The following is a 26,314-nucleotide window of genomic DNA, read 5'->3' as shown; positions in this document are numbered from 1 at the left end:
GCTGCTTTTCAAAAGGGAATGTTACACACACACACACACACACACACGCACAACCCTTTAACTGTGCGCGCTTGCGTATGGCCACCATAACCGGGCAGCAGCACTAATCACAGCCAAAGTCAGTGCCAAACAAATCCGACTATCTTGGCCCAAAAATTGCAGCACGCGGCGGCGCAGAGATAAACGACACCACTCGATCGCCACCAGTCCCACAGAACCGGAACCTTGCCTGGAGCCTGAGCAAAAGCTACCGGTTTGTCGCTACCAAAAATGGCATTTACTACCCAACTCGGCACGGTACACGAGGGCAGATAAGGGAAGGTCTCCACAGACATTGAGAGAAAATGAAATGGCACGAAGAAGTGAAGAAACGCACACAACCACACATTCTGGGTTGCAAAATCGCGCAAAAAGGGCATTCAGGGTGTGTTTCTTTTATTTTTATTTATTTTCTACTTGCTCATGTTTGTGTGCCACTCGATCACAACCGTACCACCGCGTCTCCCCAGACATCCAGAAGGGTGGAATAAATTGATATCCCCCGGACTTGTCGTTCCCGGCAATTGCGTTGGTACCGTATTGCTGCTGCTGATGCCTCTTCATTAGCTTCAGCAGCTTGCCTTATCCATCCTCGTTCTCTTTCCAGCCGGTGTATGGTGGTGGTGATCGATGATGATGAATCATCCGTATGTGCGACGACAGTGAACAAGATGCAATCGGTCCATAAACGGCTGCGCTGCCCGCCCGTCCACGAGTCAGTCAAATTCAACCACGCGCGACCACGCGACTCTTTCTCCGTTCGATCGAGGTGGCTGTTGTGAAAGGAACAAAATGGCACATCTTCAGCAGCAGCAGCAGCAGCAGCACTAACAGATGCAATTAAATTATGCACTGCACGCGAAAACTGCATTGCACAAAGAGTTACAGTTTGCAGAGCGCAAACCGCACCTCCGTTTACATCCACCACACAGTGTCGTACAGTTCCATCGATCGATCGATCGATCGTGCAAAGATGTGGAAGATATGGAACGCGATCGGTGTCCGGTGCGGATGTTTGACAGCATCGGACGATCGTTATGCAATCGGTCGATCGATTGCCGTTGCATCCGTCCGTTGCCACAAGTTGGGGAACAGTGTTTCGTGAGTAATGATCTTGCATCGATCGCACATTAAGCAACGATTAGAGGATTGATTTGGATTAATGGTGTTTCAACGACGTCCGCACCGTGCGCTTGCGGGATGGTGAATTGTTTTTTTGGTCCTCCATTTGGACAGAAGGCCCCCCACCATGCATCGTAGTGATTCAAAGTAACGATCGCACTTATTGATTTATGTTACAATTTACCTTGACGACCGAACACGTTCAAATCATAAGCGTTAACTTCCCCTCCCGGATCGACACGATTCGTTTTAATGTCGAGGGTGCTAATTTGTTGCACCAAACAGTGCATTCAAATGCAGTGCTTCATTTTAAAGCTACAATCCTTTTCGAACTTCTGAAAACCTCTCACACAAAGGTCTGGAAACCATCTTTTGCATCAATCATTCACTCCATCAATATCCGGCCAATACCGAGGGGGAAGCAAGCATGGCAAACGTTCCGTTTAATTTTGGTTTTCTTTTACGACTGCGCGAATCGTGAATTGGCGCCAGCCTTTTTCAGTGTCCGGGGCAGCAGCGGCAGCAGCAGCAGCAAATATGCAGCGCACGTTGCGAACATTAATAAAAATAAACCGGACCCTTCACATTACGCATGCATGCAGTCGACATTAGTTCCTAGCACACGGTGGGAGGCGATTGCAACACCGCGGCCGCGGCCAGCATTGGGCTGCATCCCGCGATCGTTCGAGGATGCATTTGCAAATCGATTGATTTTCTGGCGAGCTTTTACACGCTTGCAAGGTAAATTATGCATCATGTTTTACGCTCACAGAACGGTCGGCAGCGCTGCTAGCGTTTGCATGTATGTGTGTATGTGTGTTTAGGGGATTTGTGCATTAAAAAAAACAGATGAACAACCCTCACATGGTGTCTAGCCCGTCAACGAGCCTAGTTTACGCTTTGAAGCTTCCACGCTCACCCCGCTCTTTGGTTCTTGGTGCTGGCATTGCATTCCTTTTCAACACCTCTGCCTAAAAAAGGCTTCATTGCGATGCGCTGATTGATGTAATGGATCATAATTTCCTAGCCCACTTCGCCACCGTTTCTCTACCGTACAGAAGCACACCGTACAGAAGCATAATTATGAGACAACGACAGCGTGTGCGCTCTAATGGTGCGGCCACCAACAGCAGCACCACCACTACCAGGCGGCCTCCAATTTGTGTACGCTCGTTCGATCACCCGTTTGTCCCTCGCGTCGTGCAGACCCATAAAAAGCGTCACTGGTAGTACACACTCCTCACCCCATCCACCTCGTCACCTTTCACTGCAGGTGACGTTCGATGATTTCGACCTGATCGCGATCGCGCCGTGCCAGATCAGAGAGTGTGTAGTGCAAAAACCAAACTAACGAGACCTTCCCGCATTACGCCTCAGCTTCTTGGGTTTGCCCGGGAGTTGATGCTGATGATGGACACACGTCGGGTCGGGTTCGAGCAGCCGGTGGTCGGCGGTCGGTGTAGCTGCACCTTTTTGCAAAGACTCCGGGAGCTGTCGATTGGCTTGCTAACGATCGAACGATCTGACCCAATGTTGTACAGCATTTGAAACAGCATATGTTGCATGCGGTTGGCGGTTTCGCATGCTACTCCAGCCGCCGCTGCTGCTGGACGCGAATTAAGCTCATTCAATTATACTCTCACAACATGGGTCTATTATAAAGGTGTGTGTGTGTGTGGGTCTGTATGTGTGTCTGGCAAAAAGGAAGGGGAGATATGTTCAACTAGTTTGCCCACCCACCAACAAACTACTGTTTCGTCACGCCCTCCTTGCTGCCCCCGTTGGTTTGATTTGGCCGGCGGTCTGGCAAAATATTTCCCAGCCTCCGAGTACTTTAATCAACCGAGAAACAAAGACGTTGTGCAAAGAGTTATGTTCATGTGCGTATGTACGTTTGTTTATTTTTTCCTTTTCTTTACCATTTGGTTCTTTGATCTTTCACGTTACGCAGCGGCCTACGAAAGTGCCACCGAAATTGGCTTAATTGGATTCAAATGAACCGGTCGGTAAATGTAAATTCCTACTTTTACCTTTTTTTTTAATTCATACTAAAAGAGTTTGATAGATTTCTTTCCCTTTGTCAATAGAGTCAACTCAATATTTTGAGTTTAAACTCAAATTTGATTTTTTCTTCATATTTACTACATTATTTTAACAGTTTGAATCAGAAGTGATTGAATGTTCTGTTTTTTTGTAGTTTTTTTAGTAATTAATGTTCTGTTTTTTGCAACACTTTTTACCGTCCACTTACTAAATCGGAGCTAACTGGAAACATCTTGCAAATGCGCCATCGAATCAAACAGCGAACATTTTGCTCATAACTTTGCCACATCATACCACATGGAAAGTACCTTAAAATCGTACCAATTTCATACGTTCACACTTTCTCAACACTCAACACCGATGCGAGACCCAATTGATTGCCGGCATAAGATTTCATTGCTCAGTTTGCATGCCACACCGTTTGAATAAAGCAACATTACAGCTTCAGAAAGGGGTAGGAGGCGTGCTGTCGTTGCACTTCATAAACTTGCACCACGGCGGCGGGGGACATATGTTCTCCAAATCGGTGTCTCTCACGCTTTTGCAGAATGTACGAAACGGTGTGAACGTATGCCACTGGCAATCCGCCATCGGAGTGTGCTGCTTGGAATGGTTAATACGCTAAAAAAAAAGCGTGCACAAACCATTCAACAGACGGCACAGATCAAACAATGCGCTAAACGCGAGCTGATTTGTTGATGAAAAGAATGGACCGAAGGTTCACTGAGCGACAAAACAAACTGCACAATCAAAAGGGCTTTCTGTGTTGATGTGAGTGGGGTTTTTGTAAAGTGTGACAAATCAATACTTACCGTGAGACTTCAGCAGGATACAAGGGTTTTGTACGCGTGCGGACACGTTGTGAGATGTGTTTTGGCACGCGCGTTAGAGGGGCGTCGGGTCGCATTTTCACGCATCAGAAATCAGTAAGATAAGGCTATTCTAACGCTTTATAATATGCAACAATTGCAACGATTCCTCGAGCTGTATAACATTTTCTCACAACCGTATCGTCCTCCACGACTGCACACACCCCGTGCATGCATCGATCACCCTTTGCCCAGCCACTCACCGGCCATAATGAATTTATCACCTTTAAATTATCGTCCGAGGGCAGACGACGAGTGTGGCAAAATTGCACACCGCAGCATAAGGTAAACATCATAAATCTCGACAATCGCACCTCGGAATCGATACGATGCAGCAGCCAACGATGCGACCATACCTTTTGCATGCCATTTTCGCCCACCTCTCTCTCTCTCCCTCCAACTCCCTTTTCCACTCGTTGACACCTCGAGCCGGTATCGCAAGTGGCAGACGTAAAAGAACGTTTGGCCAGGGCAGCGAGCGCAAGCATACAATATTCTCACGTTTGTCAATGTCGTGCGAAAAATCAATTAAGCACTTGAAATTCCCTTCAATTTTCATTTTACCCTACCAACTGCGGTCGCTGGAAAGCATAAGCACACAGACACACGTACGTATGTGCGCAGCATGCGATCGAATTTGACCTCGAGCAGACTGTCGAGTTCTGTTGGTAGATGGCAAAAAACGACGATGAAGACGCAAATCCACGCTTTGGAGTGCGTGGAGACCGCGGCACAGGTCCCGCACACTATCCGCGGGTGGCTTTACGTTTCAATTATCTTTCCCTGTGGTTTGTTTTGTTTTCGATCGCGCATGTGTGTGTGTGTGTCTGGTCCACATTGATAGGGACTCGATCCGTGTAGCTCCCTTCCCCTCATCCGCCTTGATGATTGTGTCTCCTCCCGTGTGGACACACGGTCATTTCGACGGTCTTCAAGGTTGATTGCGACAATCGTGAATAGCGCGTAATATATCAATAAAATATCATAGCCCGCTCTCTAGGACGCCCGCTGCCCTTCGAGCGATCGCTTTTACCTCCTACTCCACACTGCGCCGACCGCGCGGATTTCAGGATTTATTTCCACCCGGGGCTTTGCGCTCACGGTTTGTCACAAGAAGTGTCGAACAGCGTTTTATTGACACTTTTGTCGTACAAATTGGCGCACTCTCTGCACTTAGTGCAAGCCGATGGCTGTACCACCGAGCTGCACCTTGAACTACCGGGACAACATAAATTCTCGCACTCGCAGTGACTTGTCTGTTGCCCAACTCGCAGTGACGTTGGTTTATTGGTAAAGGCTTTCTTACTCTTATTTTGAGGCGTAACCAGCGACAAGCAACGCTGTAAAACGTTTTGACGAGTGTATTCGTGTGTGTAGATAGGAATGAGGAATCCTTCCCCACAATGCTGTACCTATTATTGCACAACATCACCACCACCACCACCACCGCCCTTAAACGAGGAACCCATCCCTCAGTGTAAGAATAAAACGTTGATCAATCAAGCGCTGGAGAGTTTGCAAAGTTTGTATGCTCGCTGCTGCACTCGACATTTACGCCGGTCACCCGAATACTGACGGGCTCAATTAAAAGCGATGATGATCGTCCGGGCGAGTAGTTGTGGACGTTTTCCCATAAAAACCCCCCTCGGTCCGGAGTTGCTGAATTATTTCAATGCCCATGGCGCGCACAAGTCAATCATTTATCGGATCGCTAGGGCAGGCGAAAAATGAAACACAAGCGAAAGAGAGTGCACGAGCTTTATGTGAGCAATAAAACCGCAATCCATCCACTGTGCCGTTGCGCTGCAGTGGTGTTGCACTGGTGTTGGTAATCTGATGTTGGGCGCCCGAATTGTGCAACAAACCTGGTGCTTTTTTGATAACGAAAGTAGTACTGGTGCGCTCTTTTACGACCATTGACAACTCTGGGTAATGTGGGCTTAATTTGCTGTTTTGAATGTACGATGCCTTTCAACGCGCTCGAGCTTTAATCACGTTAAATGTCCTGCAATGCGTTCCTGAATATGTTCACTCGACAATATAGGCTCATCAAGAGTTTGTCATTAAAGTGGAATAAATTTGGCTTTTGGGTAGTTTGTCATGCCATAACTTGCCGAATTAACACCTTGGATGATTCAATAACTTTATAAATAATTCAACAATCAACGCAACAGTGAAAAGACATCCCAAACAAACGAACGAATCGATTGTCGCTGTCGATCAAAAGCCTGCGAGCTCGGTTTGTATCAACGCGCTGTCATAAAGCCTTGCGTAAAGTGGACACATACACAGACAAAACACATCCAAACGGTTTTTGCCAAACGTAACCTTGTGCCAAATGAGCACCACAAGACGCCGTGCTTCCCGTGCATGCCGCGGATGAGGAGCCACAGCTCTGAAACCGTGTCTAGGTCATGTCTTCGCCCATCACCCATCAGCCAGTCAGCCGGACACCTGAACCTAAACCCATTCGCACGTGTACCAAAACAAACCAAAACAACCGAGCCTTTACATCAACTAATTGACCCTGTCAAAACACACACACACACTGATCACTTGCCCCACCACCTAACAGCTGGTCGTTTGCTAATGTTTTTATGTTTGCCCCCCTCGCGTGCACCATTAGGTCAGGGGAATGGAGCATAATTTTTCGCGCCATTTCGCGCCAACCGGAACCACGTCCAATTGATAAAAAAGCCTTTAATGCCGATTGAACGCCACCACCACGAGCTGCCGTTCGCTCTTACGCTCAGTAAGACATTCAGTACGCCGGAACATTATACGCCGGACGTTTGCTGCATGGTGCGGTCCCGCAATCACTGACATTTGCCACCGCTCAGGTTGGCCTTCGATTATGACCAGCGGGAGTCTGGCGGGCCATGCAGCAGCCGGATAATGACGCAGCAGCCGGGCAGCAAGAAAAGAAACAGCAAACTCCAACAGCATTCGCGCGCGTAATAAATATATCAATCAAGACGGCGAGTCGACGTGAGCGAGGTACCGAGCGGTCACGTTGAAATTTGTCGACCCCGAACGGTACCACCGCGGCTGGCCAGGGTACCAGGGGATGACCTCCGGCTTAATTAGGCGGTTGCCGGTGGTTACAAGCTGCAGACTCCGTACCTTGAGCGTGATGGGCTCCACCGGCTATCGGTCACGCCGCAGCCGAGACTCACTTGTTCGGAGCTAACCTTTGCTCCAGATCGATTGGTTCCAGCGCTTGGGGTACTGCTTTAATAGAATTCGCAACGCCGTATCGCGCCCAAAGACAATTGACGGTCAATTGACTGGGTCGAGAAATTGTCGCATATCATACGGACTGCGAGTGAACCGTCGCGTGTCAATCATGGCTTGAACTACGTCTTTTTTTTGCAACTGAATTACATTAACTCTGCTGGTCTGCGAATTACATTAGCATTGTTGAGAAGGAGGCAATCACATTGGTATACCTGTAATATCGGACACAGTGTTGCATGGTTTATGGGGTCCAAATTGTTAAACACGTTTTGCTATTACCGAAGTAGTGACATTTTGCTCTGAACTTTAGCGTTTATCCTTTGAACAATAAGGGCAAATCTGGGGTTTCCAGACTACTTCAACGTCGCATACTTTACAGAGTATTTTACTGGTACTAAATTTGACAGCAGTTTCGATGTTCAAGTGTCAATTTGTGTGTGGAAGAAACATTCTTATGGTTTATATTTTTAATCCGAGTTACATTCAGTTTAAGTTGAGTCTGTGATCAGCGTTGATTACATCAGCTGATTTATTTATTAACTTCATTTAATTTTACTGTATGAGGATTTAAATTGAAAAATAACGTGTATTCATTTTATACTCCGATGCTTACCTGATAGATCGACGAGAAGTGCCCGTTCGTGCGCATCTGCGATCGATTTTGAGGTTGCGGTGAACCTAGCGGTGACATCAGATGGTTACTGCTCCCATAACCGTGCATCTTGCGGCTGAGCGGTTGGTAGATAGCACCATTCGACGAGAGAATATCTGCAAACCAAACAGAAAGAGCATAAATAGCATTTGATCGTACAGTTGCGTAAACCCCCTTAGCGCCGGTCCCATTCGCTCGACATCGATCGAACGATTGATCGGTCGTTTTTGATCCGTTGTTAATTAAATACGTCGCTACAATTGTACGATCCGCACGGCAATGGCTTTTGTGACCCACCACCACGAGCGAACGTATCGATACGAACGAAACACATAACAATCGTAATGATCCGATGCACCGATGGTACGATTGCACGTGATTGGTGTCCCGTGTGCCCTGTGCAGAAGGTGTCAAATTGCACACGTTGTCCTGTCAGCTTGAGTGAGGTGCGTCGAAGGAAGCGGGCAGAGAAAGCACTACACAGTACCTCTTCACATATGACGCGACGCAAATGATGCAGCTCGAAGCGCTGTGTTCGAACGCATGTGGCACCACAAACCATCATCGTCTTGTGTCTTTCATGTTGATGTGTTTTCATTTTCGGGGTCGCCAATTTTTGGGGGCAGACGGCGGCAAACAACCCCCGTTGGAATGCAACTGTGTGTTGCGGTCGGCCGAATGCAAACAAAATGTCATAATGATAATAATGATAATAATGACCTGCCTCGCACGATCGAAATGGCGCTGGCATTTGCATATAATTGGCAGAACGAAAGATATTTCAGCCATTTTACACCGCACCCGTGCCGGAATAAACCAGGCCAAAAGCACACGCTCAACCGCGTTCGGTGCTAAAGACGATATTGACATGGCCCCAGCGGTATTTATGCTGCTGTGGCGTAGATGTCACGGAACGGTGGTATGTTTGTTACGCACTCTGTTTAAAGTAAAGCTTTTTGCCGTTTTAGCGTTACAAATTTCTGTGTACAAAAGTCAACTTTTGCTTCAACTTGAAACAGCTTGCAGGCTTTTAAAAGTTGCACCCATTGACAACGGCACATAATTGAGCGCAACCGTGCCGGAGATGGCTGAGTGGCCCGAGGTGCTGAATTTTACAACCACCAACTGCTACCATGAGCGCGACAGCTTCCATTTCCGCAGCGGCGCACAAATTGAACCACATTTAAGGGCTCTAGACACGCCATACCACGAAAACAGGCGAAATGAAATGGGTTTACGTACAAGTAGCCAGGCGGCCACACTTCGGCTTTTTGTGGCTTTTTGTGGAACCAACCGGAAGATGAAAACATCGTGTACGTGAGCGTGCGTAAAATTACTTCTTCGAAATTGGGCGCCGAAGTGCATCATTCACCGTTGCTGCTGGTACACCCATGCTATAGCATGTACTACATGTGGCCGCGGCCGAATGTCGTGAACCGATCGACTCGCCAACCACCACCACCACCACCACCACCAACAAACGTCTTGCTCTACCGGCAGCACCGTTTGCCTTTCGAATGATGATTTTTTCACGCCTAATGAGTGCAGAAAGAAAATTGCTCCCTAACAAAGCGTTGATCGGTGCGTGATGCTGAGCAATTGTTGGAAAAAAGTAAACAAAAAGCAAAAAAACTACCAAATGAAGACCTTTCTCAGGGAATAGAAAGTGAGTGGTTTTGGTTTGTTCGTGTACGATCTCTGGTGGAACATGCTGTCGGTGTTTGTTTTGCCGTCCAAAAGGGATTGCACAAGCATGCACTAAGAGAAGCATGCGGGAAATGGAGCCTCGAAAATGAAGGTGATGCCGATTCTCCCCGTATGTAACATTTGATTACGTTACGTATCATGTAAAAAAAGGCTGGTTAAATAATGCTATGATTAATCAGCAGGGGTAACACCGGTGGCAGTGATATGATTAGTGGAGACGAAGGTCGTAACACTTCAACCGTGCTCGGAGCACTGGGTATCGCATCATAGCCGGCAGCTCTGAAGCGGTTCACCGTGCGATTCGATACCCGTCCACGATCGCGCGCGGAGTACATTTTGCCTAACGGGGTGTGAGGAAGAAGAAAAAAAACATCCGGGCATGTATCTACCCTTCACCATTTATGGAGATCAGAGAATGGCCGATCGAGCGTCCACTATAATAACAGCATAATTCTACACTGAAGTGGTCTCACTGATACACATACACAACCACATACATATGCGATCGTACAGGTCGGTTGCTGCACGTGTCCTTCCTTCGAGTGTGTATGCAGCCTGCCCTCCAAACGTCACCTAATACAATGCCCATTTGTTGCGTACGCCGATTGTGGGGAAACTAGCCATGTGCATGTGTATAACGCCACACCGCTAAGCAGCAAACACTTTCCGAAACGGGCGGGTATGAACTGGGCACGATCCGGTATTCCGGTAGCCGGTAGCATTAAACTAGCTATGTCGGCGGTGTATAGCAGAGCGTTTGGATGGCAGAAAACACGTTATTGCGTAACATTCTTTGCAAATCACGACCCACCAATTCTGACTGTGCCAGTGTTCTTGAACGAAGGGGAATTGTCTTAAGAAACTGCCTAAAGCATCGTTCGCCAACCCGTTGGATGGCAATAGTTGATAGTTTGTATAGCTTCTTGGTGGTATTTATTTATGCAGGTTCAGTTGAATAGAAGTCAATAGCAATCGCTGTTACAATTATACTGTCGCATAACAGTTCTGTGATGATTGCATACGTTGTTGCATGGCCATGAGAATGTTAACTAACAATAAGAAGGATACATGTCTGAGGTTTTGAAGTTGCACTCTTTAGAATTTTCGATTCTTCATTCGATTTAACAAGATTGTTTAACATGTTATAATAGCGTGTTAAGACTTTTCTGGTCGATTTTATTATTGTTATTTCATTTCGTTATTTTGTATTTTTTATCATAACCAAACATCTACACATCGTATATACCAATGTATGCTTCAAGTATTTTTAAATGTTGTGTACACTACAAGGTAATATCATTCAAAATGTTTTCCAATTTATTTCTAAATGTTGCTTCTATCCTAATATGCTTCAAACTCAAACAATTCAAGCAGCGATTATTCACCCACAATGATACATACTTCTGATAAAAGATAAAACATTCTACCAGCTGCTGCGCCTCATGTACCCGTACAGGAATTGTAATGTAAATTGAACTGTTCTGTTGAGCTATGTGAAGGTGACTTGCTTTCGACGAGCATCCATTCTTCCGGCACAATGCGCAAGATCAACAACAGATAAAAAGAACAACTGCGCGCGAGCACTGCTTTGCACAACGACCGTACCCCTAGTATGCAAATCACAATGAACCTTCCTTTTCACCCTTGGTGCTTTGTGTGTTTTTGGGAAGGCGTTTTCGATTACATTGCGATTTTACTCCCAGCACGTTTGAAGGCGTAAAATCAATGGACGTTCCTGAAGAAAGTAGAGCATAAGAAAACCAAACACATGTGTGTATTTGCATAAAAGATCGTCCGCAATACTACAATCGCTGGTGTACATACCGGGAACCGAACCAATTTCGGTTCCAGATACGCATTTAAAACGCATGTCATTTCATGCGTCACATATTACAGTAAAACAAAACAACAACAAAACCAACCACTTCGCGCACTGGAACTTCGAACCGTACGCTGCTAAAAGTTTTTACCCAAACCTGCGGTTATTGCGGCAATCCAATCATGATTTATAATGTAAACCTACCTCTGTTGCTACTGCCACCAACCTCTACAGCGTAGAGGTAAATGAATTTTCATTTAATCGCCCATGCAAACGTAATGGACCGAAACGAACAAAAAAAGATGTTAAATCAACCGCAAAATGATTCAACATGTCAGCGCTAACCGTTTCGCGGAACCCGCCACGTTTCGCTTTCGGGCCGGGGATTCAACCGGCACCGCGGCTCAGCATAACCGAGCGATACATAAATCAGTGGAAATCGTTCTTCACGACCGAATGGAACCGTTTACTTTCATTCTTTCGTGGCACTGCAGGAAAGCAGTCCCCAGCGAGTGAGTTCCATCTGTTGTGAAGACTAAATGTCAAATGGAAAAGTTTTCTCGCCCCAACGATCGAAAAGTTGATTTGATTGGATGATGGTTTATACCCCCGCGCACGGAACGAAACCGAAACGAATCGGTACAATTTTACAGCCAAATTGAAAGACGGTGCAGCTGCAGAAGCCCAGCGCTGCAGTGGTAGTTTTGTAATCCAAATGGGTCAAATATGTTCAAGGCAGATTTGATGTGCTTTATTTTGTTACAACGCAGAAAGCTTAAACAACAGGGGCGAGAATAAAAACAAATTTATATACTTCTTTGGTTTCCTTTTGTTGAACTTTTATATAAACTATAAGTTAGGAAAGGAATCTTATTGCTGAAAATTATTCCGGAGTTACTTTGTTGCAAATCATGCCACACGAACGTATTTCATTTTTCTTGCTCCACACATTGATGTAATGCTTAAAAGGGAAACCTGCTCCCGGTGTTACACACGTGACGTGTGGATTAATAAATATTCGCACAATCCCACAATTTACGATTCCGAAACAAGCCAAACTGGATGACAAAACCATGTCCCGGGGGAGGCCTGCTAATCCACCACCGTATCAGAGGTTCGTCGCTTGCTGTCCTATCGAAGTCTTTCCATTCGTGCGACCGCGTCCTCTTCATCATATACCGTCGTCACGACAAACGAAAGGCAGATGTGTCTAATGGGCGGGCCGAAAAGAAACCAGCCGCAACATGGATACCATTAAAAGCCATGGCGTGACGAATATTGGGAATTGAATTAAAACGGAAGGTTGTTAAATCGCGAAATAAGACCCACCAACGCGACAATTTTTTTGCACGGAATGGCTGAAATACAGCTAACAAGGTTATCATTGTGAAACGAACGAATACTCTAATATATCTTTCCCACACGATTAATTTGGCACGACAAATCCTCATATTTATTTGTATCGTAAATTAGGCGCTCCACCATCGGCTATAATCGTAACTTACGTGCAGTAAGGAAATTTATCCATTGAAAATATATTATTTATTGGGTGACAAACATGAGTTTTACATTTAATGCTTAATTTTACAAATCAAATATTTAATTTCAATTCTAAAGGGTGCGTCGAATGCTATTGCATAAAAGGTGACATTTAATTTTGATATCTATTTCGCAGAAACCAAAAAAAAAAGGAAACAACTCGTTTGCTAATTGCTTACTTCAAGCTTCATTGTTACTAAATTTCAAACCATTTCAAAAAATCACGAGACCCGAGTAATTTAACAATTATTTTCAACATTAGCTGACCTCCCAAGAGACCGATAAAAACGAGCAATGCACGCGGCAATGGAACTGGCGGCGCAACAAAAAGGCAAAGGAACAAAAACGACAGTCCTTTCTGCTACTAGTAGTCCGCGTACTGCCCCTCAATGTCAGTTGATCTTAACGGTGGGCAAATTAAATTTTTATGTATCATAAAACGACAAGCATCGTTGGAGGTGAGGCTCTGCCATGATAACTGCCATGATGTTTCGCACCCAGAGGGCACTCCGGGCAGCTTAGGCCACCGGAGAAGGTTACCGTCGGAATAAAGGGACAAATGAACATATACGCACAACCACCAACCAACAGCTCGGCAGTCCACAAGTATCGGTATCATACGTTGACACTTGACCAGAAGAGCGATCGCTCTACTGGGCTGCTATCCAGCCGTGGAGTGCACCCTGGGACGCCTGCATACAATGCGGATCCGCGAGTCTCTTGGGAGTAGGTCAAACATTAATGGTTGCGAACGATTGCGCAAAGTAAATGCAACCAATAAAAGAGCAGTTCGTCCACACGTTTGCTTTCCGCGGCGCACTGGAACTGGGCGAGATACAATCTCGTCAACATTGAGCATTGAGGAAATAAAACGCAAAATTAATTTCCCTTCCCGCCCGTCCTTCCCCAACACTTTCCAATCGAGCAGAATGCATCTCGTAAAGTGATACGAGCGAATGGACTAAAAAAAAAACAACGATAAACCAACCCACAATGTTCGCACCCTTCAGCCACCGTCGATCACGCCGGGCCGGCGATCCGATTGTGCTGATCGTAATTAACCGATACTAATCCAAGCTCGAACGAACCGACGGTATGTGAGCCCAATCGAAGGATCAGGTATCTTGTCTCGGCTCGAGAAAAGTTCATCAGTCACCCAAAATCATTCTACGGCGGGGCCTGTCTGCTTTATGCAGCGGGCAGAATTGACACAAGGTCACTGACGACCCAATTACGAGCGCGACGACAACGAATGGTGGCGAAGGCCAGGGGGTGGGAGTTTTTGATTGGCGGGCAGAAGCCATCAAAGAGATTTTGCCGCAAAACGCTAAATCTACATCAACGGATCGCAGTCCGTTCCGTTGTCATTCGCACGTATCCAATAATGGGCATTTTTAAACCATTTCCATCTGAACCGGGTCAGGTGGAAGTCCTTCCTAAACCTACCACGCGTGATGACGGGGAAGTGTGTGTGTTTGTACGTGTGTAGCCGCTCTCTGACAGGTTGATCGAGAGGTGTTAAAAGGACCAGCAGCAAGAAGAACCGATCGAGCCCAAAGTGAAGTAATAAAGATATCGCTCGTTTTAATCACGATCGAGCATTCACTTTTGCACAGGCGTCAATAAAAGCCGCAATCAACATATTCAGACACAAAATATACACATCAAAATATCACATAGGTTTTTTGTTTTTGGGCGGAACTATCTGTAGGATATAAAAAAAACCGCCAGAAAACTTTGGAACACCTAAAGTTTAATCAAAAAGGTACACTTTCAAAGCCTCAACATTAAAAAAAAATGTTTTCTCGTACATATCGGATAATGATCTCTACATCTCTATCTATTCAAAATTGCAGCTTCGAATGGCTTTCATATGGTAATTTGAATATGAGCTAAATATTCGGTAGCTTCCTAAAATTCAAATAAATCCCAGAAGATGACAACTGACATGACAGTCTTGTGAATGCTGCAAGGTGAGAAACAACATTTTTTCCACACAAGCCCTAGGTCCATATGGCCAGACGACACTTGAGTCCACATGGCAGGAAGGAAAGGAAGAGGGTGAGATTGCAGTAGGAAATTAATTTAAAATTACCCTTCCAAATCGACCGCTAACACGGATGACCATCGGGATAAAAAAGGGTAGGAAATCATTAAAAAAATCTTCTTTATCTATAAACCCCGCCGACTTACCGTTGTCCATATCCGGCTGCACACGAGAGGCCGGATGGTGTTGTGGCGGGTGACCGGCCTGGTTCGGTTCCTTCTGTGCCTGACAGTGCGGACAAGCTTCGTTCCGGAACATGCACGAGTAGCACCGTTCGTGGCCGCAGGCGTCGATCAGCTTCCTTTTCTTGCCCTTATCGAACGGCATCTGACAGCTCGGACAGAGGGCGCCTCCGGTTTCGTTTTCCAGTATCTTACGAATCGCTGCCAAATCTGAAAGTAAACGAAAGCAAACGAAAGGTTTTTAGTCGGTTAGTCACAACCAGTACCCTATGCACCTTCGCTGGCACATCATTGGGCGCGGGTTACGATCCATTCGAGTAAAAGGTTCTCCGCAAAATATCAACTGGCCAAAAACCGAAACAACCAAACCCTCCACGACGCTATCATAGAGTAATCGATTGAAAAGTCAGCGGCCGCTTCAAGACGTTTAGGCCCTTCAATTCTCCATTTTTGGGGTGCCACAGCAAAAGGGAGAACAAAGGTCAATAAATTAATGACGCCTCATTTACCACCCTGCCGAGACGAGTAGGCCGTACGGGCCTCCATTAGAGGCGGAAACGAAAGTCACAACATTGGAATTGGACCCGTTCGGGGTTTAAAAGGGGGCCGACCAAGGTATGACCTTCCAGACGTGTGAGCCCTTTGGCAAGCTTCACCGGTCATAAATTTACCCAGGATCACCTGGTTTAAACTAGGCTAGATTTACTGCGTCCTCAGCGGGCACCGTACCCTTGGTTAGGTGCACCTGAAACGAGTGAACCCAACCCAGATCTTCGCGCGGGATATTCAGAGTCAGCGTGCCTTGAGGGAGACAGAACAGCGGCCCTACTACGAAAGTACGATCCCAAACATCACTCAACCATCGAGTCTCCACAGAGCGCCCAGGGCTCGAGAACAATCGATTTTTCAAATTTGCAAATATTAATAACCAATGTCCCGCGGGTCAACAAACCGCGTGCCCTTCCCGCTCGCTCGCCACTTTGTTGGGTGGAGCACCTGCTGTGTGTGTTCCCGTGTTTGATCCAGCGGGAGGTCCCGACCGCACCCCGACCACAAGGAGAAATACGGAAACGGCCTGGAAAAGACGAATTGACAGGTCCGGCCGGGGGAGCGCGTTCGCTTCCCCGTACGTTCACCTAAAGTGAATTGAACTTTAGACCCCATTGCAACGTTTGACGCGAGAGAGCGAAAGGACCCCGGAGGGTTCTCTCGTTTTTGTTTTGCTCAAACGACCGTTTGCAACAATGTACGTTCGCGCTCGATTCGTCTGTGACAAAGTAAAGTACATGAATCTTTCAACCCATAACAGGGACACTACATTGGTTGTGTGTCAAACTCCTGATCAGATCAGATCTATGCCGTCTGCTAATATTAAACACCGACCATACACACACATCGGGATCAATAGGATGTAGAATTTCTTGAGCTCAAGCCGTCACAACGCTGCGACGTGGTGAATTCACGCGCTGCTCCAAACTTCGATCCCCATTGCAAAACAATAAATCATCCTTGCTTGTCCGCAGCGCACCGTCTCCTCTACCCCTCATTCTCCCCTCACTAGGGTAAGCGATTAAACGGTCGAGATTTTGGCTCCGCAGGATCACGGTGGTGCCTCGGGTGCACGATTTCTTCCGCGAATATTTTGTCAGTTTTGAATGTAAACAACTTTCCTGCCCACGGAGATCGATCTGTGTCGGTCGTCAACTGGCCGCAACCTCTTAACCAATAACGGACCCTGCCAACTGTGGGGAAGTGGGTCACTACAGCGGGGTTAAAGTACTGAACGGTGTTGCTTGTGGATTCCAGTATGCCAGGACGAAAGGAAACAAAGACAGGCACAAACACACGAGTATCCGAGAATGCCCCATTCACCCCTAGAGCAAGCTGTTTCGTTGCCCCGCATCGAGGGTTATTGATCGTCGCGCATTGTTGACCTTTCAGTCCCGCAATGGTGGAAAACCAACCGATCGGCATGGTGCGCCTGTTGCAGACGTTGTTTTGTTAGCTTTTCCTTGCCTTCGTAACAGGTTCTACTTGTTTTATTCTTTCTCCTACGAATATCCTATTTTCTGAATGTTAAGAAGAATACTGGTTAAGATAGCATTCGGGGTGATACCCTGATTGAGCGAACATATTTTAAAAAAACTAGTCAAAAAAATTTAACACGTGTAAGGTTATTATTATTTGAATTAACAGGTTAGGTTATTATTATTTGATGAATCGTGTTTTAAAGCATATAAATTATTTCTTGAAACGATGCAAATATTCAGACAGACACCAGACGAAACATGGCGTCAAGATCCTTTAGTAAAGAAATTTTAAATGTTAAACGTAAAGAATGTTCAAAATACTCCATGCTCACAAACTGATCCGTAGTTCAATTCAGAGAGTAGACCAACTAACGGAGTAACGGGTGGAATTAGATTTCAATTAGTGGGAGATTAATTTCGGTCACGTTTATCCAAGATACAGTTGCAATAACTGCAGCTCGGGCACCGCACGATGTAATAACGATATAAAGCAACGATATCTATGCGCTAACACGAACACGGTACGCGACTGTCAGATCCATACCATAACTCTTCCCAACCGACAAGAGAAACGGCGCTGAAATGCACAATGCGCCCAATCTGACATTGTGCATACGAAGGGGCACGAGAATTGCACATTTGCGGCCATCCCGCTTTCACATTCCGCGCTTGAAAATAGTACAGAAGTATTAGATCGGCGCTAATCTACCACAAATCCAATAAACACACTCGAACGTACCATTTGCAATTGTGTTGTGGTTTGGCGAAAGAACCTTTTCCAACGATCCGGTTCCATTCTTTGCCCGTGGACTTTTGGGCCGTGGACAACCAGCGTTGAGATGGCAGCGGGACGGATCGACGGAACGTGCAAAACATGCTGAACATAGTTTTCGCTAATGTCGTGACAGTGAAACGTGTTCCCCCAGCGAATGAGCTATGGCGGGCAAGTTAATTCCAGCCCCGAGTTTGATCGCTTGTTTTTCCACATTCAGCCTGTCATCGGCAGCTTGCAGTGAAAGAAATTGACTTGCCAGGTCTCTGTCATCGCACCGCACATCGCACACAAGTCAGTCACATGCCAGGCCAGTGTGTGCGAGAGAAATGTCTGAGAACATGAACGAACTTTGCTCTGGCCGATCGCGGAATGCTAGTGGATCATTTTTACGAGAATGTCCGCGTTATCAGTGTCAGTTGAAACTCAACTACCCCAGCACCGATTGACGATGGGCAATTTTGTCAGCAGAACATGCCGGTGCCTGGAAGCATTTAGGCACTGGTCGCTTGTGTATGGCAGCGCTAGTTTTACCCATAGTATCCCGCACTATAAAGCTTTTCACCGCATCGGATTGCGACCAATGTATCGGAACCGTTTGTTTGGGCTTTCTACATAATTTATGATTGTCGCAGATAAGATCGAAATAATAAATTGGCACCGAGCGGAGCCGTGCGGGAAGCTGGTCCAATGTCGGACAAATCCTTTCACCTCTAACGAGTTTGCGCCGGTGCGCTGTGCGCCAACTCGGCAGCATCGGATCGGGCCGAAAGGCCGATTTAGCTAATTTGATTAGGGTGGTGAAAGTCGGCTTGACTAGGAGGGGCTATAAAATTAGTCAAATGAAAATAAAACAAAATGAATTAGTTTCCCATTGCCACCAGCGCCAAACATGTGCCCCGATCGGGTGCGCATCACAACCCCGGTTGCCGCATCACTAAACCTGCTAGTGTCCAGCCGTTAGATATTTTTACGATACATCATTTTCGTTCGATCACCCAATTAATTATCGCGCTTTTCCACCCTTGGGCTTTTGTAAACTGTGATAGCGAAAATTGGATTGCCCTTGTTGGGAATGAAGCGCACCAACAGTAGGAACAACAGAGAAGAAAGGCTAACCAGGCACCGTTAGACTCCTCGCAAAGGTTCCTCGTTCCATTCCGGACGAAGCGCGCACTGAGCGGTAAGCTAAATTTGCACGGACTGAGTTTTTGGGACTGCGATTGATGCTACGATATGTTGGGATTCATTTGCCTGAATGTTGTGTTTCAATCCTTCATCCTCGGGCAGACCACCAACCGGTGCGTACGAAGGGTCCGTTATCTGGTGTGGGAACGACGGCCCGCCATATTTATGAGCCCCTATGCCACCCGGAGGTTGGATGTTATAAAAAGAAAAGGAAAGCATTGGCTCCGTCGGGGAAACGTCGTGAATGATAGCTATCAATTTATTCTGATCGATATCTTTCTGGCCAAGACGAATGTGACCAGCGAACCGAGCTTTATCGTTGGAGTTTTTGGGTATCATTAGGAATGTTTTATGTGTTTGCAAAACTTATCTTTAGCAAAACGGCCTTTTTGGACCGTTCCTTCTGGATAAATAAAAAAATATCTTATCTTTGGCAACAAGGCACCATAGGGGTAACGTTTTATCAACGTAATTAGGATGATAAAATGATGCGTTCGTAGAAATATTCTTTAATTTTGCATCACACATCAAACAAGGTTTAGATAGATTCTTGTTTGTTCTTCATTTGACTTGAAATCTGATTACTAGTTCCACCATTTTGTGATTTCCTTTCATACCTCATTAAATTTTCAGAATAAATAAAGTTGGGTATATTTCTAATGTCCCTATATGATATGCTGAGACTGTACTTAATTCCGTGAGTAAAACAAAGCCCTACACATTCATAAGTGCAACTCAACAAATTGAAGCAAAAAGTTTCTATTTCAATGTATAAAACATTTGAAGCTTGTTGCTTGTAACGCAGTTTAGCTATCATTTCACGACTTCCATTAACATTTCAATCAGCTGTAGGAAGCTCAACCCGTCGAGGGACAACTACCACAAGATAAACATCTGAAATTCTAATCCACCTGTTAAGTATCATCGTTGAACATCCCATCTTAATGCTCGGTCAGCGATTGTCCAATTAAAATTTTTCACATAATTTTGTACCATTCCAACATCGTGCTAGCCAAGCGTGCCTCGTGGACACATTCTTTTGACCATTTCTTTTGCAACATGGTTCTATAGCAGAAAGTACAGCTCGTTGGCAAACTACCGCTCGGTTCGTTTCCCTCCACTGTAATATCTCGCCTGTAGCATAATCGTACACTGTTGTGTCGTATAATTTTCATTTTTTTACCACCCAGCCAACGGCCCGTGACGCGCAACCCCCAAACTTTAAGCAGCGAATGTGATTTCAATTCAAAAGCTAGAAACAAAATTGCGACCACTGTGGTCAAAAAGTAACGAAAAAGTAACGTGCATAAGATAAAGACACCACTGTCTATGGACTTGGCTAACGGCGGACGATACGTTAATGACGTAGCAACAAAAAACACACACAAATGTTATCCATTCGTCGAGGAATTCGTTGTTTTATCACCTCTCTGGTTTCATCTTAAATCACATTTCCAGCCCTATAATAGAACTAGCGAACGGATAAACGGAGCAATGTGCACACGAACCGAAAGGTTGGTTCCTGGAATTCGACGCTAACCCCAGAGTCACCGGCTGAAACCGGAAGGCTGGAAAAAGATGTATGCTAGAGTCGTCCCCCTTCACCGGGGTGAGACTGTGTTTAATTAAATTAGCCAAAAACCCATTCCACGGAATCACCAGCAACCATACTATTAGACCGTTGCTGACCGGTACCAGAGTCTGTTTTTGTTGTGGTTGCGATGGCCATCTTTAAATTTTGCGTTATGTAGGCTATCAGCAAACGATCATCACCCTGGCCAATCTACCTGTAGGCAACCATGAGAAATTTAAGAGCATTTGTTTCCGCGCACGAGCCCCACGGTGCCACACGCTGAAAGCAAACCGAGTGATACAAGTTTGTTTTCCTTACTTTCGATACTCTCCATTCCCGAACACCTTGCGAATGGCCACTTTGATGGGAGCTGTTTTGCGTCACTTGCGAGACGACAACTGTGCAATGGGCTTAACAATCGCTGCCATTTTCAACCCGACACCTTTGGAAAGAAAACAGCTAGAGCGTGCCACCGTTGACGCTAATCTTAATTCATCTATCAAACCAACACCAGCGATAGATTTATGCTATTTATACTGCTCCAGTCTTCTGTTTGACTCGCGCACCAAATCAAATCGTCACAACGCACACCGATTAACGGAAGCCGTTACCTTTCTCTCCCCCAAATCGTAGCAAATTTATATTAACGACCCCTGCAGCTAAATTCGGGCGCGTGGAAAACGAAAATTTTACGATTATTTTGGTGTTGGTGTTGGGTTTTGGTTGAGTTTTATTGTGGATATACAAGCGATACCGCCACCATTTTCTGCACTCTTTCTACGATGTGACATAAGCTTTCGCGAAACACAATAACATTTATGGACTTTCACTAGGACATGCTAAGACTTCTTTGCGTTATAATCTGTTTGTAACAAAAGTTATTTATTGGCCTATCTTTCATCGCTTCCGTTTCATCCCCTACAGGGAACCGAAGAGATGCTGCGGTTCTGCCGTAGGCCAACCAACGATAATCAATCAAATTTCCCCGCGAACAGTGTGAAATTTTGTGTGCATGATCATTGGTTTTATAAACTTATGCGGTTCGTTGCCGAGTGTGGAGGGAATGCTGAAGATATCACGCATCTCCAGCAAAACAAATCACCATACAAGCCGCTCTCGTGATACTAACGATAAATCTGAAATCAAATTACACATCGTGCAACAGATCAGCATGGTGGCTTTATGCAAAGATAACACACTATTCGCTAGACGCACGAAACGATTACGTACCAATGCTTTATCTTTATTTACTTTTTTTGTAGAAAAGTAGAAAACTCAGAGTACTTGACAACTTTCTACTGGTAGATAAATAACTTTCAGCTAGCAAATGAGCAGCACCCTAGGCAGATCTATTACACGGATTTTGCAAAGAAATTTATTGCGGCAAATAAACTTGTTTCCACGGTGGATTAAATTTAACACCTTCCATTTGCATCTATTAAACCGTTGTAAAATCGATCATCCTAATGGGCCCCAGACCGGCGCCACGATTGTTTATTGACCACCCGGCAAGAGTTGCTCTTTGATCGACATGAAAAGCCCTTCAACAGGGCTCCAAACGATAGCCGCTCGATCGATTACACCACGATCGGTTCGCTCTGGAAAGTGTTTCCACCAGCGGAAAAGGTCAGTTTTCGGTGCAATTCACACGTAGTACACACCACGATCGAGGACCCAGCATTTGGAGGTGCTTCATCGTGAAATTCGATGAAGGCAGTCAATGTCAAGATATTACTTAACCAGTTGCGACGACAGGCGAAGGCAGTGGAAAGAGTCACATTCTTCCCATCCAAATCACTAGGCCAATCGCGCACTCAACCCGATTCCAGACGCAGCAGAGCCGCGTTTTAGCCGCAAGCTCTACTGTCAAAGTCAATCTTGCCAACCCAAGGCTACGCGGTCACCACTCGTGATCGTGAGCCTGCCATCGAAGGCAATGGGGAAGCAGTTGAAATTATTATCATACCCGTACCGCCATCTATCATGCCCTGGCGTGATTGGATCCCACGGTATTTATTTATTTTTTGCCCCGATGGTAAACGTTCAGACACAAAACAAACACTAAAGTTTGATGCTTTATAAACACAGTTAAAACAATCAATTAGCAAGGACACTGGTATGCGCACCTCGGCATAGCACAGACTGACCTCCAGTTCCATTCTTTCGCCTGTCGTAGGAAACTCTCGAAAGATGGTTGAAGTGTAATGGGTGAGGTGTTGGCGTGGATGTCGGTTCATCCGCATACGGCGGACACGCGTTTCGAAAAGACCGAGAAGTTTGATTGATAAATAGCCTGATTGATGATAAAATTTTATTGTCCCGTAGCAGGACATCCCATAAAGGACATCTGTGTGGTGCTTTACGTTTGTGGAATGTAGATCTTTTCAACAGCAACGAAAAAGTTCAATGTTAAGTGAAGCGAGGAGCCCAATTTGACTGAAGGTTACATTGCTAAAGCCGCGAAAGGAAATCATGTTCCCAATTCCCACGCTCGTACACACAATGTATGATTCTTGTGTTCGTTTTGTATCTACATCCACATCCGAAAGTGATTGTCTGGAGAATGGCATAATCTAGAAGCGATTAAGCTGAAACACTATTTAGCTTCTGTACTTCATAGCGGGAATAAATTGTGTGACTTGTAAAAGGAATGTTTTGTAGGTATTTCCCGGTTACCTTCACATTCACGCACTAGTCAACATAGGGCATGGTTAAAAGTGAAACTAATTTCGAATATGTTTGATGCAGGAAAGGCATTCCAAAGAAAGCACAAATCTACCATCACTTACACCGCGTGGTTCCTCGTGTGTGCCTGTATGCACAAGCACTTAACTCTAACGTAGGTACCGACGCAACGCTCGCCCGCCGAACACAAGCCCCAAAGTCAAGGGCCGGAGAATGGAGCTTTGGCCAATAAATTTCCAAGATTTATTTGACAGTACAGCATAAACTTTCGTTTGTTTCGGGTTGGCCAATTTTTTGCGATGCTTCAAAACGTTCACTTTTTGCTTGCTTTCCCGTAGCAAGCCTACATACAGGAGAGCGGGGTTTCAGTTAGTACGTCGTAACCGGCGCTGCTTCCTTTCGGCCGGCACATCCTGCAGCATCAACACGCAAAAACCGCCAACACTACTGATGGTTGATCGTGAAGCTAACGGCAACAAACGGTTCCTAGGCGGTTCTGGTTATGATACGCTTCCCCTTAACTGCTTGAGAAGCACTCCGAGCCAAACCGACCGTACGGTTCGAATAAGAAGGCACAGCCAGAATTTCCCTCGCATTTTAACACCTTACAGATAGGTGGTGGGGAGAACTTTTTGTTGGTGTTATTAATTTTACTTACCACTTCGTGGCATTTACGACCGAAACGAGAGGAGTTTTCGGCATCGAACCAGGTGCCATGACAGGCAGAACAGGAGTGTTCCATAATTCACACTCCAAACGAAGCAGCCTTTGGGAGATGGGAGGAAATCGCGGAAGGTGCCGCACGGAGCATAACAGCAAAAATGTTCACAAAACAGTATAACTGCCGAGAAGCGTTCGTGCTAAATTATGCACAATGTTCCCCCGTTCCGATTTCAGTCATGGGTTGCAAAATGTGCCGAAACCAATTCATTCGATCGTCATGCCACTGCCGTTTCGTTTCAAATGTTGCCCCATTACTCCCGTGCCAGCGTGAGGGAAACCGTTCCTTAAGAGCAACTCAGTTTGCATCCCATCTGCAGTTCAGAAAGAAAGAAATACTGCGCCGAATGGAAGGAATGTGTTGCATCTTGCTTTGAATGTTCCACGTAAGCTAACTTCTCCTGGTACCAGGACGGCAACTGCGCACAAGATTTACAAACTAACATTTTAAACAATCCCTTTTAGAGGAAGCTTACTTCCTCTGCTTATAATAGCGCCGTCGAATCGTTGAAACAATGATTCGTGTTTTTCGAAGCATGAAAATGAATTCCTCCATCGAAACGATACAAGCGACGATGCGCAGAAATGCCCATTTGCAGGAAAAATAAAAACCCAAGCAGATACTGTGTAATGCTGTGAAGGAAGAGACGCTACCAAAGTCATCGATTGCGCGTTGGTTGTGGAATGAAGAGGAACCATTTTTATCTGAAGGCTATGAACCGCAAGCACTCCAAATTCATTTCGACCAACGATGCTTGAGGTGTGCAAGTACGCGGCATATTCAAGCTTGCTAATTTTCCGTTGCAATCCACTCAACCCACGTTTATGCGCGATGGGAGAGAGGTAAAGCATAATTTGGTCGGGAAAAAGTGGCCACCATCCAACCCGATGAAGATTAACCCACTCCGATACGAAGGAATTGAATGAACTGCCTTCATTCCACTGTTTCACCACCACCATACTTACGATCTGCAACCACACAGACGGTCTATCCAATTTAGAAGCACTGCAACCGAAACCATTGATCCTGCTCTGCCTCCGCTTGCACTCCATGTGCGGTGAAGCATTACCTTTAATCAACCCATCAGACACTCGAACAAAATGTAAGCGTTTGGTACAAAAATAAATGCATCTTCCTTGTCCCGATTTTCGATCATATTCCCACCCCCTGTGATGTGTCTAACCTCCACTTGGCATTCAGATTATTCCATACCGTCGAGACTGGCGAATCTCTTCTCGCTGAACAGAAGTTATGTTGAATGCTGATATGATCACACAAAAAACCCAACCATACCAAGCCGGCCAGCCGCCAACCGGTCGGGGTTAAATGTTATGAGAAAACGTTTCGATCTCGATTAGGCACATCGTCTTAGCCGTCGTCGTCATCGGAGGAGAAGCCATTAATCGCCACAGCGATTGATTATGGTGAAGAAGCGAAAAACAAAAATGTAGATCTGCCGTGCATCATTCCCTTCACCTTTAGCGGTGCCTAAAACTGGGCTGGTGCTATTGCTAAACGTGTAGCGCATTTTCATTCAAATAGATTGCTGTTGGTCAATCTAACGGCCATTCGTAGCAATGCACTTATCATGAAAGAGCAATCGCACAGCCCGGATGGAGCCCAACGGTTGATGAGGTAGGGAAGAAATAAAGTCATAAAAAGGGTTTTATAGTTTTTGTGCAATAGGACTGTTATACGATGCTGATGCTGCTGCATGAAGAAAGCAACAATTTCACTTTTACTGACGCGTTTTTATCATCTGGGAAGACCGTTTGAAGAAGGTGAAGAGCTACACAAAGAAACGATTCAAAATATTTCGTAATTATGACAGAAGCAGCAAATTAATGAAAAAAACGTTTAAAAACTTAAAACTAAACGTTTTAAGAGAAATGGTGAAAGTAACAAGAATTGCTATAATGTACGCAAATAGCACATAAGTATTTGTGCGACTTGCGCAGTAGATAGTGTAGTATCTTACAACAATAGTGATAACCAGCTAAAGTTATCCCCAACGAAAGCTTCGTCAGTAGCGTATGTGTTCACAATTCGTTTTCATCGACTATTGCTATTGTCAAACTCAGCTGCAGTT

General features: G+C 45.5%; 1 protein-coding gene across 4 annotated transcripts in view; it reads right to left on the bottom strand.

Moving 5' to 3' along the window:
- Window positions 1-26,314, bottom strand: part of LOC121587671 (protein TANC2) — a 116,768-nt gene that overhangs the window by 10,377 nt on the left and 80,077 nt on the right. For all 4 annotated transcript variants that reach the window (XM_041904655.1, XM_041904657.1, XM_041904659.1 and 1 more), the window contains 2 exons: window positions 15,221-15,466; window positions 7,924-8,078 (listed from right to left, as the gene is read on the bottom strand). In XM_041904655.1, the coding sequence (XP_041760589.1) occupies window positions 7,924-8,078; window positions 15,221-15,466 (401 nt within the window). The remainder of the gene's footprint in view (window positions 1-7,923; window positions 8,079-15,220; window positions 15,467-26,314) is intronic.

This window comes from Anopheles merus, chromosome 2R (assembly GCF_017562075.2).
Source record: "Anopheles merus strain MAF chromosome 2R, AmerM5.1, whole genome shotgun sequence".
Lineage (NCBI taxonomy): Eukaryota > Metazoa > Arthropoda > Insecta > Diptera > Culicidae > Anopheles > Anopheles merus.
Note: the sequence above shows the minus strand (reverse complement) of the source record. Positions and strands in the feature narration are given on the sequence as shown.